Consider the following 17,148-nt stretch of genomic DNA (forward strand, 5'->3'; position numbering starts at 1 on the left):
TGCCTAACATGCATAACAGGATGTGCCCACACTTCTTAGGATTCCTCATTGGCTGAATCAAATCAAACTTGGTCATTGCATTATGGGAACTTCTGATTCCGGTATTCGATATACTAAAAGTATCGGAACTCAGTATCGGAACTCCGATACCGTGAATATCGGCCGATACCCGATATTGCAGTATCGGAATGCTCAACACTAGTTATTGTTCACAAACAGCAAAAACCTTGCTGCATTTTTTCTGCAGCCAAAACCTGCTCTCTTGGCAGTAAAAACGCCTATTTTGCTGCGTTTTCTGTGCATTTTTTGCAGCATTTGTTTGGGTGTGGATTACATGTGTGATTTGTCTACAGTACATTTTTAATGAAGTTCCTTTTATTTACCTAATACGGTACGAAAATGCCTTGAAAATGTCGCAAAAATGCTTGTTGCGTTTTTTTCCCAGCGTTTTTTCACTTTCTCTTTGGTGAAAAAAAGCTGTAAAAATACTGAAAGAAGTGACCGGCTGCAGTCTTCAAAAAAGCAGCAGTTTTTTAACAGTCAGGTGAAAAAAAAGCATGTGTATGAGATTTCAGAAATCTCATAGCTTTTGCCGCCACTGTAAAAATCAGCTTTTAATTTGCATTAAAAATATTGCAAAAAAAAGAGCAGCAAAAATGCAATGTGTGAACATAGCCTTAGGTAATTTTTTACTGCTTGCAGACCAGGAATGCTGAGGACGCTCGGACCGTTTCTTTTATACTTGAAATGTCTGAATACGTCTCAGTTACTTCAAACATGAATTGAGCCATAAAAAATTGTTTTGAAATTTTCCTGGAAATGTGAAAAATTTATGCTAAAATTCCAAGTATTCTAAAATCCTAAAAAAAAAAAGTATGTTTAAATCATGATAAATCAGAAAAATTTATCTTAATTTTTAGCAAATTTGAATTATTATTTTTTTAAATAATGGAAAAACGTATCGTCCTAAACTTACCAAAGAACTTACTACCAAAATGTAAAAGGTGTGGTGTGAAAACAACCTCAGGATCACTGGAATATTTAGGAACATTCCAAAGTTACTGCATAAAGTGACACGTCAGATCTGAAAAATGGAGCCAAAACTAGCTGCACGGGAAGGGGTTAAGCACTTTCATGGATGATGAAGAATACATTAGACAATACGTTTTTGTGGCTTTTTATTTCACAGTTCTGGTACATTTTTTAGGTCATTTAAAAAAAACAAAAACACTTTTTTTCAGGCGTTTTTATATATTCTTTCCTAAGGGAATAAAAACATGTATGAATCATTGATATCTAAATATAAATGTTAGACATTCATGACATTCCCAAAAACATGATACAAAGAGCATTGTGAAAAAAAGACAAATTATGCTGTGTAATGAAGGAGAGCCCTTTATAAATTAAAGGGGTTGTCTACTACTCGGTCACCTCATTTCTAACATTTTTAAAATTGCTATATTCCCTCATGAAAAAACCTAAACAACACAAGGATCCCTAAAATATAACAATATATTGTTATGCTATATTCCCTCATGTCAAATAAAAACAGCCTGTACTTACCTCCGGTGACAGCATCACAGCACCGTTTCAGGGATGGTGGCGCCAGGTCTCTTAGGACTCCCGTAACATTTTGTTCTGTGTGAGCTGTGTAGACACTCAACTCCCATTAAGGGCTGTCCCACACGTCCAGATAATTCCGGTACCGGAATAAATCGGTACCGGAGTTATCCGTGTCCGTGTGCCTGGGAACTCACGGAGGCCATACGAGCGGCACACGTGTGCCGCCCGTATGGCGAGTGGGTACCACACGGAGCGTGTGGTACCCACTCTGCATGGTGCTGAAGCTGCTGAAGCTGCGATTCATATCCTCTCTGCAGTAGCGTTTGCTGCAGAGAAAATATGAAGAATAGTGTTAAAAATAAAGATTTAGGTGTCCGCCGCCCCCCCACCCCCTGTGCGCCCCCCCCGCTGGTCAGAAAATACTTACCCGCCTCCCTCGCTCCTTCCTGGTCTGGCCGCGGCTTCTCTTGCATGCGGTCACGTGGGCCCGATCATTTACAGTCATGAATATGTGGCTCCACCTCCCATAGGGGCGGAGCCGACTATTCATGATTGTAAATGATCGGCCCCACGTGACCACATACAGTAGGAGGCGCGGCCAGACCAGGAAGGAGCGAGGGAGTGGGTAAGTATTTTCTGACCAGCGGGGGGGTGCACAGGGGGTGGGGGGGCGGCGGACACATGGATCTTTATTTTTAACACTATTCTTCATATTTTCTCTATAGCAAACGCTGCTACAGGGAAGATATGAATACCGGCTTCAGCACCATGTGGGGGGGACAGCGCTTACTGTAGCGCTGTCTCCTGCACGCACACGGACCCCAGACGGAGAATGTCCGTGTGAGGTCCGTGTTTTACGCGGACCCATTGACTCTATTGGGTCTGTGTAAAACGTGCGCTCCCACGAACACTGACATGTCTCCGTGTTTGGCACACGGAGACACGGTCCGCAAAAAATCAATGACATCTGAACAGATGCATTGATTTTTATGTGTCTACGTGTGTCAGTGTCTCCGGTACGTGAGGAAACTGTCACCTCACGTACCGGAGCCACTGACGTGTGAAACCGGCCTAATGGGCAGCTTCACTCTCACTTCCTTCCGGATTAAGTGGGGGTCTGCTGCTGCTCTCTGACTTCCTCTGAATGTCAGTTACGTCCAAAGGAAGTGAGAGTGAAGCGGCCGCTGATTGGCTGCAGGGCTCATGTAGCATAATAATGTCACACAAGCCCTGAGAAACCCAGTGCTAACCTTGCTGGAACATTAATATAGATTGTTCTTATTTTATACAAAAATATATAGCAATTGAGAAGGTGCTGTCCAAGTAATGGACAACCTCCTAAAAGCTTGACTTCAGGAAACGTCGATGAACAGCAGATATCACGAATGCAATATGACATGCATGTGCGACTGACCATATAACACGTTTGGACTGGGTCCATTCTTTGGGAATCATTCTATGTGACTCTGTAGCAAGGCAACGACAGAAATGGTTTATGTATGGCATCGAGTGAGAATAATTGTGATCCATTTTTCTAGTGGTGGCACAGCAAAAACTTGCTCCACTTGGAGTGAGGAGAAAGGAGTGTAAGCTAGACATTGGAGAATACGAGATGGTGTGGATAGACTGAGAGGTGCCTGAAAAACCTTTTTTCTCATAGGCTTTTCTACAAAACACATTAAAAAAAGTTTGAAAAAAAGAAAACGTATTAAAAAATATGACATTCCAACCAAAATGGGCTACGAAAAAACTAAGTGAATGAAGCTGAATCATATTGTTTAATGAAGCCAAAATATTTGAATACATTAATCTTGGCTGGAAAGTAGTTGATGACTATTAGTGCATTTTCACTAGTTTTTGGGTGTAAATATTTCTCAATTAGTGACTTTCTGATTTGTAAGAATTTGACAAACTCTCCTGTGGTTGACAGATTGTTGGCTCTGATATATGGCATTAGATACAACGTGAGGCTGCGGAGCTGGAGGTACGTCGTCATGCCCCAATGTACTTATCGCCACGTATCGTATATGCAGAACTTCAAGACATGATTTCTCACTAACAAATTATCACTTTGGGGTCATAAAGAATCCGTATGGAGGTAGAGCAACAACCCTGCAGCACAGAGGTTAGGAAAATGTCCAAGGCAAAAAGAACTGTACCTATGTAATGAACGTGCTGGAGGAGATGTTCTCAGAAATATCTGATTGGTGAAGGTGCGACACTCAGCACACCCATCGATCACATGTTCCCGGTGCCGATAGAAGCTGGAACTGCTCAGTTTCGGAGCTGCACTGCTCTGTCCAAGTATAGTAGCTGCAGCTGGTTACTGATTATCGGCCCCCTTGTGAATCAATAAGGGGCAGATGTGCAGTACTCAGCCGCAGCAACTATTCCGTTAACAGATCTGTGCGGCTCTGAAACTGAGCCATTGCGGCATCGGTAACAACCGATCGGTACCAAGTGCCAATCACAAACTGGATAGACCATAAATGTAAAAGTCTAACCAACTCCCTTAAGACAGTTCATATTTACTAAAGCAAGCACTTCTCAGAGCTTGGCCACACCAAGGAGGCTCCTACCACCTGTTGAAGTCCAGCTAGGAGATAGATTTTACAGAGGTGAACATAGGATGGACAAGTGTTTTTCAAGCTGCCGCCATCTCTGATTTAGCCACGTATAGCCTTTATGTGTTCTATGGCTTCATTTTTGTTCTCCTTCATTGTCCTCTAGATACTCCACATGGATTATTTGGGGTGGCTCTATCAGACGTCCTTGCTCAGGATCGGGTAGAACGTCAGCGGATTCTTCCGGTTCGAAATAGAAGAGCATGTGCTGAAGTTGAGAGCAGCGTCCTGAGTTTTCTGGTAGAAACGCAACGAACATCTAACCCAGGCATGTTAATGGACTTTCCTCTGCCACCTAAATTCAGACATGGGAAAACACAGACAAGAAGGAGGGTGAGAAATCTGAATCTGAATTCTGTCACTTTATTTCACACCAGAATGTTTGCAAATCAAAATTAGTAGCAATGCAAAAAGGATTATTTGCGGCACCTCCACTATTATTCCACCACTTTATTATGAGTCCATTAAAAACTGCACGTAGACATGTGGGACTGACACCCACATACTGGAAAATATAACCAATGCTGATGGATACAATGAGGTGAGCTTTGATTAAAGTATTCTTATATCAGCAGGATGATTTCATGGTAACATGATGTAGGAGCTGAGACCGATTCCAGTGATGTATCACTTTATTTACTGGGTGAAGTAGTTGTGATAGAATCACAGTTTTCACTGCTGCAGATCTGGCAGAGCTCAGAATGCTGAGCTCTGTTTAACCCCACCCCCACCTCTGATTGGTGTACACTTTACATTGACAGAAAGCTGTTAACCAGTTTTGAGGCGGAGTTACACAGAGCAGGAGGACTAGAAGGCATGAGGCACCTAGTCCTGAATTGATAATATCCTACTGATAAAACACTGATTTTATAAAAACAGCAAAACACAGTCTAGTTAGTGATACATCGCTGGAATCAGGGTCTCTTCCCGTACATCATGCTGCTCTCAAATTACATAGCAAAACCTTTTGACAGGTTGACTTTAAGGCCCATATACATTGGATTAATATCAGCTGAACCAGTCAATATTAATGGGGTTGGCCAACAGTCTAATGTGTATGAGGGTGCTGGTTAGGAGATGTGGATCATACATGTCTGTTTGGGACTGTCTTGTTCTCCCAGAGATAAGCCACTGGCCAACTTGCCAGTCAGTGGCTTTCTCATACAGAATATAGGAGCACGCAGTTGAAACTGTGTATGGGAGAGTCAGCAGAGATGGCTGTCATACATACAATTGGCTGAAGCATTGTTTAGCCATCAATCATCTAATTCTGTTGCCAACTTTAGAATCCTTTACATAGACACAGGGTTGTCACCAGGAATTTCAAGGCCCCATACCGGCAACATTTTCTGGCCCCCCTTGAGGCTCCGCCCAGACTCAACCCCAGGTCAACCTCCACCCCTCGAACTTTCCACAGTCCCACCGCCCACTCTTGGAAAAACACCACTTCTGCACCACGTCCTCACCAATCACACATTAACAGTTCCCATGAAATACCAGATTACATACATAGCTAGCAGCTTTTGTTTTGGACAAAAGATTTTTTAAGCTGGCACCATGAGGTGGACTCTTTTGGCTGGGCAACCAAATAATTCCGCAAGCAAGGGAGAACTACAGCCACACCATGACCAGACCACATACTACCACCACATAGTGACCGAATAATACCACATATTATACAAGGGACAAATACTGTTGCACTGTGACCAGACTAGATATTACAAGCATATAGCGACCAAATAATACCACATGCAAGGAACAAATACCACCACACCATCACCAGACCACATATTACCAGCATATAGTGACTGAATACTACAATACTGATCATTAATAAAAACGCAATACTAATATTACCATGAGTGCCATTACACACAGGAGCTCTGTACATAGTGTATAGTGTACAGGTAATACAGTGATCACCAGTGACATTCTACATAGGAGATCTGTATTTACTGTCAGTGTACAGGTAACACAGTGATCACCAGTGAGATTATACACAGGAGCTCTGTAAATAGTGTATAGTGTACAGGTAATACAGTGACCACCAGTGACATTATACACAGGAGATCTGTATATAATGTCAGTTTACAGGCAATACAGTGATCACCAGTGACAGTATACACAGGAGCTCTGTATATAGCATCAGTGCACAGGTAATAGAGTGATCACCAGTGACATTATACACAGGAGCCCTGTATATAGTGTACAGGTATTACAGTGATCACCAGTGACATTATACACAGGAGATCTGTATATAATGTCAGTTTACAGGCAATACAGTGATCACCAGTGACATTATACACAGGAGCTCTGTATATAGCGTCAGTACACAGGTAATTGTTATGATCTGGTGACCTTGGAGCCGCATGGGACCCTCTCAGGAGTAGGTGGAACCTGTACTGACCGCAAACCCTAAACTGACACCGCAACTAGAAGTAGCCGTGGGGTGTACCCAACACATCCTAGACACCTCGACACAGCCGGAGGACTAAATACCCCTATAGATGGAAATGGGAATTCTATCTTGCCTCAGAGCAGAACCCCAAAGGATAGGCAGCCCCCCACAAATATTGACTGTGAGTATTAGAGGAAAAGACACACGCAGGCAGAAATCAGGATTTAGCAAAAGAGGCCACGCTAGCTAAATAGGAAAGGATAGGACAGAATACTAAGCGGTCAGTATTAAAACCCTAAAAATATCCACAGCAGATAATACAAAACTAAAGACATGGAATGTATATCTGCTTCTCCTGAGAATCCAACTTGACTGAAATATCCAAACACAGTCTAAGCTGGACAAGAAAAAACCATGAATAGCACTGAATTGTAAAGCACACAGCATGTGTGCTGTAGAAGCAAAAACCAGACACTTATCTTTGCTGGTTTGGCAGCAGGGCAGGAGGAACCAGACAGAGATGCAAAACCTCCAAGAACAATGGACAACTGGCAAGGGCTAATGAATCCTGCACACCTAAATATCCCAGTCAGAGCTGCAATCAGCAGAAACACCTGCCCAGGATTGCAACCCAGGGACAACTGCATTACCATCAACAACCACCGGAGGGAACCCAAGAGCAGAATTCACAACAGTACCCCCCCTTGAGGAGGGGTCACTGAACCCTCACCAGAGCCCCCAGGCCGATCATGACGAGCCAGATGAAAGGCACGGACCAAATCAGCAACATGGACATCAGAGGCAAAAACCCAAGAATTATCCTCCTGGCCATAACCCTTCCATTTGACAAGGTACTGAAGCCTCCGCCTCGAAAAGCGAGAATCCAAAATCTTCTCAACCACATACTCCAACTCCCCATCAACCAACACAGGGGCCGGAGGATCAACAGAGGGAACAACGGGCACCACATATTTCCGCAATAAAGATCTATGGAAGACATTATGGATAGCAAAAGAAGCCGGAAGGGCCAATCGAAAAGACACCGGATTAATAATCTCAGAAATCCTATAAGGAACAATAAAGCGAGGCTTAAACTTGGAAGAAACCTTCATAGGAACATGACGGGAAGACAACCAGACCAAATCCCCAACCCGAAGCCGGGAACCAACACACCGACGACGGTTAGCAAAACGTTGAGCCTCCTCCTGAGACAATACCAAATTGTCCACCACATGAGCCCAAATCTGCTGCAACCTGTCAACCACAGAATCCACACCAGGACAGTCAGAAGGCTCAACCTGCCCTTTAGAAAAACGAGGATGAAAACCAAAATTACAAAAGAAGGGCGAAACCAAGGTAGCCGAACTAGCCCGATTATTAAGGGCAAACTCGGCCAATGGCAAGAAAGCCACCCAATCATCCTGATCAGCAGACACAAAGCATCTCAGATAAGTTTCTAAAGTCTGATTAGTTCGCTCGGTCTGGCCATTTGTCTGAGGATGAAATGCGGAAGAAAAAGACAAATCATTGCCCAGCCTAGCACAAAAGGCCCGCCAAAACCTAGAAACAAACTGGGAACCTCTGTCGGACACAATATTCTCCGGAATACCATGCAAACAAACCACATGCTGAAAAAACAACGGAACCAAATCAGAAGAGGAAGGCAATTTAGGCAAAGGAACCAAATGGACCATCTTAGAGAACCGGTCACAAACAACCCAGATGACCGACATCTTCTGGCAAACCGGAAGATCAGAAATAAAATCCATAGAAATATGCGTCCAGGGCCTCTCAGGGACCGGCAAAGGCAAAAGCAACCCACTAGCACAGGAACAACAAGGCTTGGCCCGCACACAAGTCCCACAGGACTGCACAAAAGAACGCACATCACGTGACAAAGAAGGCCACCAAAAGGACCTACCAACCAATTCTCTGGTACCAAAAATTCCAGGATGGCCAGCCAACACAGAACAATGAACCTCAGAAATCACTCTACTAGTCCATCTATCAGGAACAAACAGTTTCCCCACTGGACAGCGATCAGGTTTGTCAGCCTGAAATTCCTGAAGAACCCGTCGTAAATCAGGGGAAGTGGCAGAAAGGACCACCCCTTCTTTCAGAATGCCGACCGGTTCAAGGACCTCAGGAGAATCAGGCAAAAAACTCCTAGAGAGGGCATCAGCCTTAATATTCTTAGAGCCCGGAAGATACGAGACCACGAAATCAAAACGGGAAAAAAACACGGACCATCGAGCCTGTCTAGGATTCAGCCGTCTGGCAGACTCGAGGTAAATCAGATTTTTATGATCGGTCAAGACCACAATACGGTGTTTAGCTCCCTCAAGCCAATGTCGCCACTCCTCAAACGCCCACTTCATAGCCAACAACTCCCGATTGCCGACATCATAATTGCGTTCAGCAGGCGAAAACTTACGGGAACAGAAGGCACACGGTTTCATCAAGGAACCAACAGGATCCCTCTGAGACAAAACGGCCCCTGCCCCAATCTCAGAAGCGTCAACCTCAACCTGAAACGGAAGAGAAACATCCGGTTGACGCAACACCGGGGCAGAAGTAAATCGGCATTTAAGCTCCTGAAAGGCAGAGACAGCCGCAGAGGACCAATTCGTCACATCAGCGCCCTTCTTCGTCAAAGCGGTCAAGGGTTTAACCACATTGGAGAAGTTAGCAATGAAACGGCGATAAAAATTAGCAAAGCCCAAAAATTTCTGAAGGCTCTTCACGGATGTGGGTTGAATCCAATCATGAATGGCCTGAGCCTTAACCGGATCTATCTCTATAGATGAGGGAGAAAAAATGGAGCCCAAAAAAGAAACCTTCTGCACTCCAAAGAGACACTTAGACCCCTTCACAAACAGAGCATTATCACAAAGGATCTGAAATACCATCCTGACCTGTTTCACACGAGACTCCCAATCATCGGAAAAAATTAAAATGTCATCCAAATATACAATCATGAATTTATCAAGGTAAGTCCGGAAGATATCGTGCATGAAGGACTGAAAAACAGATGGAGCATTAGAGAGCCCGAATGGCATCACAAGGTATTCAAAATGGCCTTCGGGCGTATTAAACGCAGTTTTCCATTCATCACCCTGCTTAATACGAACAAGATTATATGCCCCCCGAAGGTCAATCTTCGTAAACCAACTAGCCCCCTTAATCCTAGCAAACAAATCGGAAAGCAGAGGTAAAGGGTATTGAAACTTGACCGTGATCTTATTCAAGAGGCGATAATCAATACAGGGTCTCAAGGAACCATCCTTCTTAGCAACAAAACAAAATCATGCTCCCAACAGTGAAGAAGATGGCCGAATATGCCCTTTCTCCAAAGACTCCTTAACATAACTCCGCATGGCGGTATGTTCAGGCACAGACAGGTCGAAAAGTCGGCCCTTAGGAAACTTACAGCCTGGAATCAAGTCAATAGCACAATCACAGTCCCTATGCGGTGGAAGGGAACTGGACTTGGGCTCATCGAATACATCCTGAAAATCAGACAAAAACTCTGGAATTTCAGAAGAGGAAGAAGAGGAGATTGACATCAAAGGAACGTCATTATGAACCCCCTGACATCCCCAACTAGTCACAGACATAGACTTCCAATCCAACACAGGATTATGTACCTGCAACCACGGAAAACCCAGCACGATAGCATCATGTAAATTATGCAACACCAGAAATCGACAATCTTCCTGATGGGCTGGCGCCATGCACATGGTCACCTGTGTCCAGAACTGGGGCTTATTTTTAGCCAAAGGTGTAGCATCGATGCCCCTTAAAGGAATAGGGTTCTGCAAAGACTGTAAGGGAAAACCACAACGCCTGGCAAACTCAAAGTCCATTAAGTTCAAAGCGGCGCCTGAATCCACAAACGCCAAGACAGAAAATGATGACAATGAGCAAATCAAGGACACAGATAACAGAAATTTAGGTTGTACAGTACTGATGGTAAATGAACTAGCGATCCTCTTGGTACGCTTAGGGCAGACTGAAATGACATGAGAAGCATCGCCACAATAAAAACACAACCTATTCTGACGTCTGAATCCCTGTTGTTCCGTTCTAGACAGAATCCTATCACACTGCATTGGCTTAGGCATCTGCTCTGAGGACAACGCCACAGCGCGCACAGTTCTGCGCTCCCGCAAGCGCCGATCAATCTGAATGGCCAGAGACATAGAATCACTCAGACCGAAAGGCGTGGGAAACCCCACCATAACATCTTTAACGGATTCAGAAAGACCATTTCTGAAAATTGCCGCCAAAGTATCATCATTCCATTTGGTCAACACAGAGCACTTTCTAAATTTCTGACAATACAATTCTGCCGCTTCTTGACCCTGAGAGAGGGCCAACAAGGTCTTCTCTGCTTGATCCACAGAATTTGGTTCATCATATAATAATCCTAAAGCCTGAAAAAAGGCGTCTACATTAAGCAAGGCCAGATTCCCAGATTCCAGGGAAAATGCCCAATCCTGAGGATCGCCATGCAGCAGGGAGATGACAATTTTAACCTGCTGAATAGAATCACCAGAGGATCGAGGTCTCAGAGCAAAAAACAGTTTACAGTTGTTTTTAAAACTCAAAAATTTGGACCTGTCCCCAAAAAACAAATCAGGAGTAGGAATCTTAGGCTCTAAAACTGGAGTCTGAACAATATAATCAGAAATACTCTGTACCCTAGCAGCAAGCTGGTCTGCACGAGAAGCTAATTCCTGAACATCCATGCTAGCACAAGACTCCTCAGTCACCCAGAGAAAAAGAGGGAAGAAAAGACAAAGCAGGCTACAGAAAAAAAAATGGCTCAACACCTTTCTTCCCTTCTTCTGAGATGCATTTAACTCATTGTGGGCCAGTTGTACTGTTATGATCTGGTGACCTTGGAGCCGCATGGGACCCTCTCAGGAGTAGGTGGAACCTGTACTGACCGCAAACCCTAAACTGACACCGCAACTAGAAGTAGCCGTGGGGTGTACCCAACACATCCTAGACACCTCGACACAGCCGGAGGACTAAATACCCCTGTAGATGGAAATGGGAACTCTATCTTGCCTCAGAGCAGAACCCCAAAGGATAGGCAGCCCCCCACAGATATTGACTGTGAGTATTAGAGGAAAAGACACACGCAGGCAAAAATCAGGATTTAGCAAAAGAGGCCACGCTAGCTAAATAGGAAAGGATAGGACAGAATACTAAGTGGTCAGTATTAAAACCCTAAAAATATCCACAGCAGATAATACAAAAATTCCACCATCTAACTAAAGACATGGAATGTATATCTGCTTCTCCTGAGAATCCAACTTGACTGAAATATCCAAACACAGTCTAAGCTGGACAAGAAAAAACCATGAATAGCACTGAATTGTAAAGCACACAGCATGTGTGCTGTAGAAACAAAAACCAGACACTTATCATTGCTGGTTTGGCAGCAGGGCAGGAGGAACCAGACAGAGATGCAAAACCTCCAAGAACAATGGACAACTGGCAAGGGCTAATGAATCCTGCACACCTAAATATCCCAGTCAGAGCTGCAATCAGCAGGAACACCTGCCCAGGATTGCAACCCAGGGACAACTGCATTACCATCAACAACCACCGGAGGGAACCCAAGAGCAGAATTCACAACAGGCAATAGAGTGATCACCAGTGACATTATACACAGCAGCTCATCTGCCCCATTTCATTATGTCATGTCCTCTTTCTCAGTGTACAGGTAATGCAGGGATCACTGGTGACATTATACACAGGAGATCTGCATATAATGTCAGTGTACAGGTAATTCAGTGATCACCAGTGACATTATACACAGGAGCTCTGTATATAGTGTTTAGTGTACATGTAATACAGTGATCACCAGTGACATTATACACAGGAGCTCCTTATATATTGTCAGTGTACAGGTAATACAGGGATCACCAATGACATTATACACAGCAGCTCATCTGCCCCATTTCATTATGTCATGTCCTCTTTCGCCCAGCCCCACCCTCATTTCATCATCATTTACTCTCTCCCATCCCCCAGTCTCAATTAATCATAATTTGCTCTCCCCTACCCTCAGTTCATTATCATTTGCTGTCCCCCCACCACCCTCAATACATTATCGTTTGCTCTCCCCCACTCTCAATTCATTATCATTTGCACTCCTCCCTCCCTCAGTTCATCATTCTTTGCTCTCCCCAACCCCCCACCCTCAATTCATCATTTGCTGTGCCCTATCCCCCATGGTCATTTCATAATTTGCTGTCCCTGGTCCCCCACCCTCAAGTCATCATCTGCTGTCCCACCCTCAATTGATCATTTGATGTCCACCACCCCCAATTCATCATTATTTGTGCTCCACCACCTCAATACATCATCAATCACTGTCCCCCACCCTCAATTCAACATCACATGCTCCCCTCAAGCCCATTTAATATTTGTTAAAAAAAAGTTTTTATACTTTCCTTTCACGATCCCCTGCAGGCACAGCTCCACCTCTAGTGCCCTCCTGTAGAGTGGCACTCGTATATTCCGGCGCGTATCGTGTATGCGCCGTCACAAGCGCATCACAGAAGAGGCAGAGGAAGTATCTTGGAGCTGCACGGCTGTTCCGTAGAGATCTAAAGAAGGCTCCCTGCATATAGGGTTGTAAACGGCCAACACACACTATGTTATTATACCCTAGGGCCTGGAGAGCAGAAGCACAAGAGGGAGGGCCTGGACTGGGTCTGGCCCCCTCTCTTTACATCTGTTCACCGGGCCCCATACAACATTAAGAGCAGTAATACCCTGATGGCGGCCCAGCATATACAGCATAAACATTGCCACAAGGCTTAGAAATAAGTGCTGAAATCAAGATAGAATTTAACTATTGCATTTTTCCTGTTTTCCCTGACTGGTAATGCAACAAATAAGTGAGATTTTCCTTTACATGGTGTGTTTTTGCATATTTTACATGAATTTTTTTTTTGTGTTAGTTCCTCCAGTGAATCTATCACGTGTGGTATTTTTTTTTACTTAGTTTTGCTGGTGTCAGGGTTGCCATTATTTGTGACCAATTTATCGGAATAGTGCAAAGCATTGAAACATTTGTTCCATTTTTTTTATTTGGTCTGTAGATGTTTCTTTAGTTTTTACTTTACTCATCTATTGGAATAATGACACGTAAAACTTTATCAGTACTTAAAAAATGATGAATTCATAAACCTGTCTAAATATGAAATGTATCAATGCGAAAATACGTTCAAAGCGCGGCTACATCCTGATCGTGGGAACACACCCTCAAGGGTATGTGCACACTACATCTCTTTCAGATGGAACCCCCCTGGAAGTTGCCTGAAAATCTGCTAAGAAACCCACCAAAATTAATGACCCTACCTACAGCAATGTCAAATCTGGACTTGCTGGACTTATGTTTCATCTCTTGTCACATTTTTAATTGATTTAGACTTTGAAGTGGATAAAAGAAGTAATATAACCATTCTGCAGGCGGAAGCCGCATCTTATATATGTGAAATGTAACAATAAAAAACAGGGGCCAAATTCCCACAAAATGGGCACAAAAGACGTCAAAGAAGATACTTCAGGAAAAACACCACCTCCTCCGAAAGGTGTTGTGTGCACATACAGTTACTTTTCTGTCTAAAGCTGTTTTTTTTCCATTTTTTTGTTGCCAAACCAAATTCTGCAGTGAGAATTACAACTTTTAAAAAAGTCACAATTCTTAAGTCTAATTCCAACTTATTTGCATAGCTAAGGTTGGTGGGTCGTGATGTCAGTCATTAGTCGGGAGGAAAGTCTAGGCATGTAAAGGGGAAAAACAATGGACTCGTGAATTCAACTCAAGTCATTGGCATACTTGTCGGGAAATGTTTCAGGATCTGAGGAGGAGAAGGGTGGCTTGTTCCATAATACTGTATATAGTAAATTACTAGAGCTAAGTGAGGGTGACAGGTTCCCTTCAAGGGCAGAGAGTGCAGCTAATGAGTAGTAGTTACATCTCTCTGGAATTTGTGTTGTCAGTTTCAAGAATTCCTAATTAACACTTGAAGCTGTCTGCTAGATGCCACCATCAAAGCTTCCTGCTGCCTATACCGTCCTTCATAACTAGTCTACTCCATTCTCAAAACTGTTCACATTTCCCTGCTTAAAACACCCAAAGTACAGAACCTCACAAAAATAAAAAGTAGTAGAACGCTGGCAAAAAAGGTTAAAAGAAAACAAAAACGTGATGTTTCAATTTACAACGAAGCCTTGACTAGGAGTGATAATGGCCTCTCAGTAAGTAGAAAATTGCATTTTTTTTAATTATCTGCTGGAATAAAGTAGATTCATAAAATGTTGATATCCTACAATTTGTTTTTTTTTTTACTTTAGACTATAGTATTATAAATGTGACTAGAGTTGAGCAGATCAATTCGCGGGACTCCGGTTCACAGTTTGTGGTTCTTGGTGGCTAGATGGGAGGCCTACAAATCTCTTACTATGTGAGGTGTCCCTGACGCGGCTCTTGATCTGTCAGGTCTGGCACAACGTCGTCTGGTACAGTGATGACAAATCAAATGCCGATCCGGGGACGCCAGAACGTTAGAGATTTGCAAGCTCCCGTCCAATCACCAGGTACCACTGACCTGGACGCTGGACAGGAGTCTCTCAAATCAATCCACTCATCTCTAAATTGTGGACCAACCTATTTGACGAACTTCTGTATTACTATGGTCACTGCCTTTATTTTGTGACTCCTGCACTGCTTCATTGTTGCATCAATACACGAGCGCCACAGCGATCACGCGGGACAACATATTATTGCTGAATGCCAGGATAGAGACCGGCAGGTGTCCTGGGAAGTGATGTCACAGGCAAATATAAAACTTATTTATTTTAACAAAAAGAAAATTGAGATTAAAATTGAGAATTTTCTGTAATGTTAATAAAATCGCAATGTTGTTTGTAGACAAAATCTCCCAGCCCTAAGTATGCTTATGTATATTGTGGCCGAAGTCATCTACAACACTCCAAGCTCCCCAAAGACAAACTTTTCTTCACTCCAAAAAAAAACTTAAAAATGTAAACCTTTTTTTTGGTCACTTAAAATATTGACGCCAGGAGAATTTAAGAAATATACTGAGTGATAAGGTTTAATTTTCCTCTTAGTCACGTGTGTCTCTACCAGATACTTAAATGATAGGGTTGTACTGTCTAATTAGCTTAACGATTGCATACTTTTCCTGTGACTCGTGGCATTCTCCCTTAAAGAGTAATTGTCGTTTTAATTTCTATTTCCAAAATCAATAGTTCACATGAAAATAAGAAAGTTTGTAATATGTCTTATCAGAGAAATCTGCTTCTTTCTCTTTCATTCATTTTCAAAATTCTCAATTTAGGGATAAAATCTGTGACCAGTGAAGGTAGATTTTTACATTACGGAGCCAAATATCAGGAAGTATTAAAAACAAAGCAGCTTTATTTATAACATGACATAAAAACTAGAGAGAAAAATGCAGCGTCAAAAATGCAATAAAAACACATGAAAAAAGCAAGTAACCTAATCTACATAATAGGTGCAGATATTGGTGCAGAAAATCTGCACCATCAAAAACTCACCAAAAGCTCATTGTGAGAATGAGGCCTTAGTTTTTCTGACACTCTGGTTGAACCTGTTATTAATCATTTGTGCTACTGCTATACTTCCTTTTTTATGCTTTTGCTTTTTTGTTTTTAATTTTTCATACAAAATTATTTATATTTATTTGAATGGGGGGTAGGGTTTTGTACTCACTCTGCTGCGGTTAAGGTAGGCACGGGAAGCCGTTTTTTGAAAATGTCCAGGCAGGTTTATTAAGACTGTATAAACTGCTCGGAATCAAACAAAAGAACAGCCTTTTCCGGCACAAAGTGAAAACATAAATTAAAAAGTCCATACAACATATAGTGGGTCCACCCGCTCAGGATAGTGAATGTCCAGTTCTTCAGGCCTTAGCACGGACCACCACACAAGAGATCCACACATCTCCAGACCCAGACACTGAGTGAGACACTCATCTCCCTTTTTATTTGCTAAACCATAAAAAAAGCATAAAATTAGTAATAAACATTATAATTATACTTACCTGTCTAGCGACGCGTCCTCCCGCCCGCTGTCCTCTGGTCACATCTGCTTCCGGGACTGCTCATTAATTTCCGGCGGTATTCACTGCACTCGGCAGTCTTCTGCTTTTTCCGGCAGTGTTTGTGCGGTGACAGCTAGACGGGAGGACGTGTCACTGAACAAGTAAATATAATTAGAATGTTTATTATTCATTTTATTCTTTTACAGGCCCTGGGCCCATGGAAACTCATGTTCAGGACCTTGTGACCGAACACTATGTGTTCGACCGAACACTATGTGTTCGGTACGGGTCCAGAACTTTACAGTTCAGCTTCGCCCATCCCTAATTAAGACTATTATAAGCAAACTAGGTGAGGCAATCTAGGAGAGGCTATCTAGGAGAGGCAATCTAGGAGAGGCAAATTAGGAGAGGCAATCTAGGAGAGGCAATCTAGGAGAGGCAATCTAAG

At 43.1% G+C, this 17,148-nt stretch overlaps 1 protein-coding gene across 2 annotated transcripts in view; it reads left to right on the forward strand.

Moving 5' to 3' along the window:
• Nucleotides 1-17,148, forward strand: part of LOC143804855 (rho GTPase-activating protein 6-like) — a 281,479-nt gene that overhangs the window by 16,854 nt on the left and 247,477 nt on the right. For both annotated transcript variants that reach the window (XM_077283365.1, XM_077283366.1), the window contains exon 4: nt 4,294-4,520. In XM_077283365.1, the coding sequence (XP_077139480.1) occupies nt 4,294-4,520 (227 nt within the window). The remainder of the gene's footprint in view (nt 1-4,293; nt 4,521-17,148) is intronic.

The sequence above is a fragment of the Ranitomeya variabilis genome, chromosome 2 (genome assembly GCF_051348905.1).
Source record: "Ranitomeya variabilis isolate aRanVar5 chromosome 2, aRanVar5.hap1, whole genome shotgun sequence".
NCBI classification, from domain to species: Eukaryota; Metazoa; Chordata; class Amphibia; order Anura; family Dendrobatidae; genus Ranitomeya; species Ranitomeya variabilis.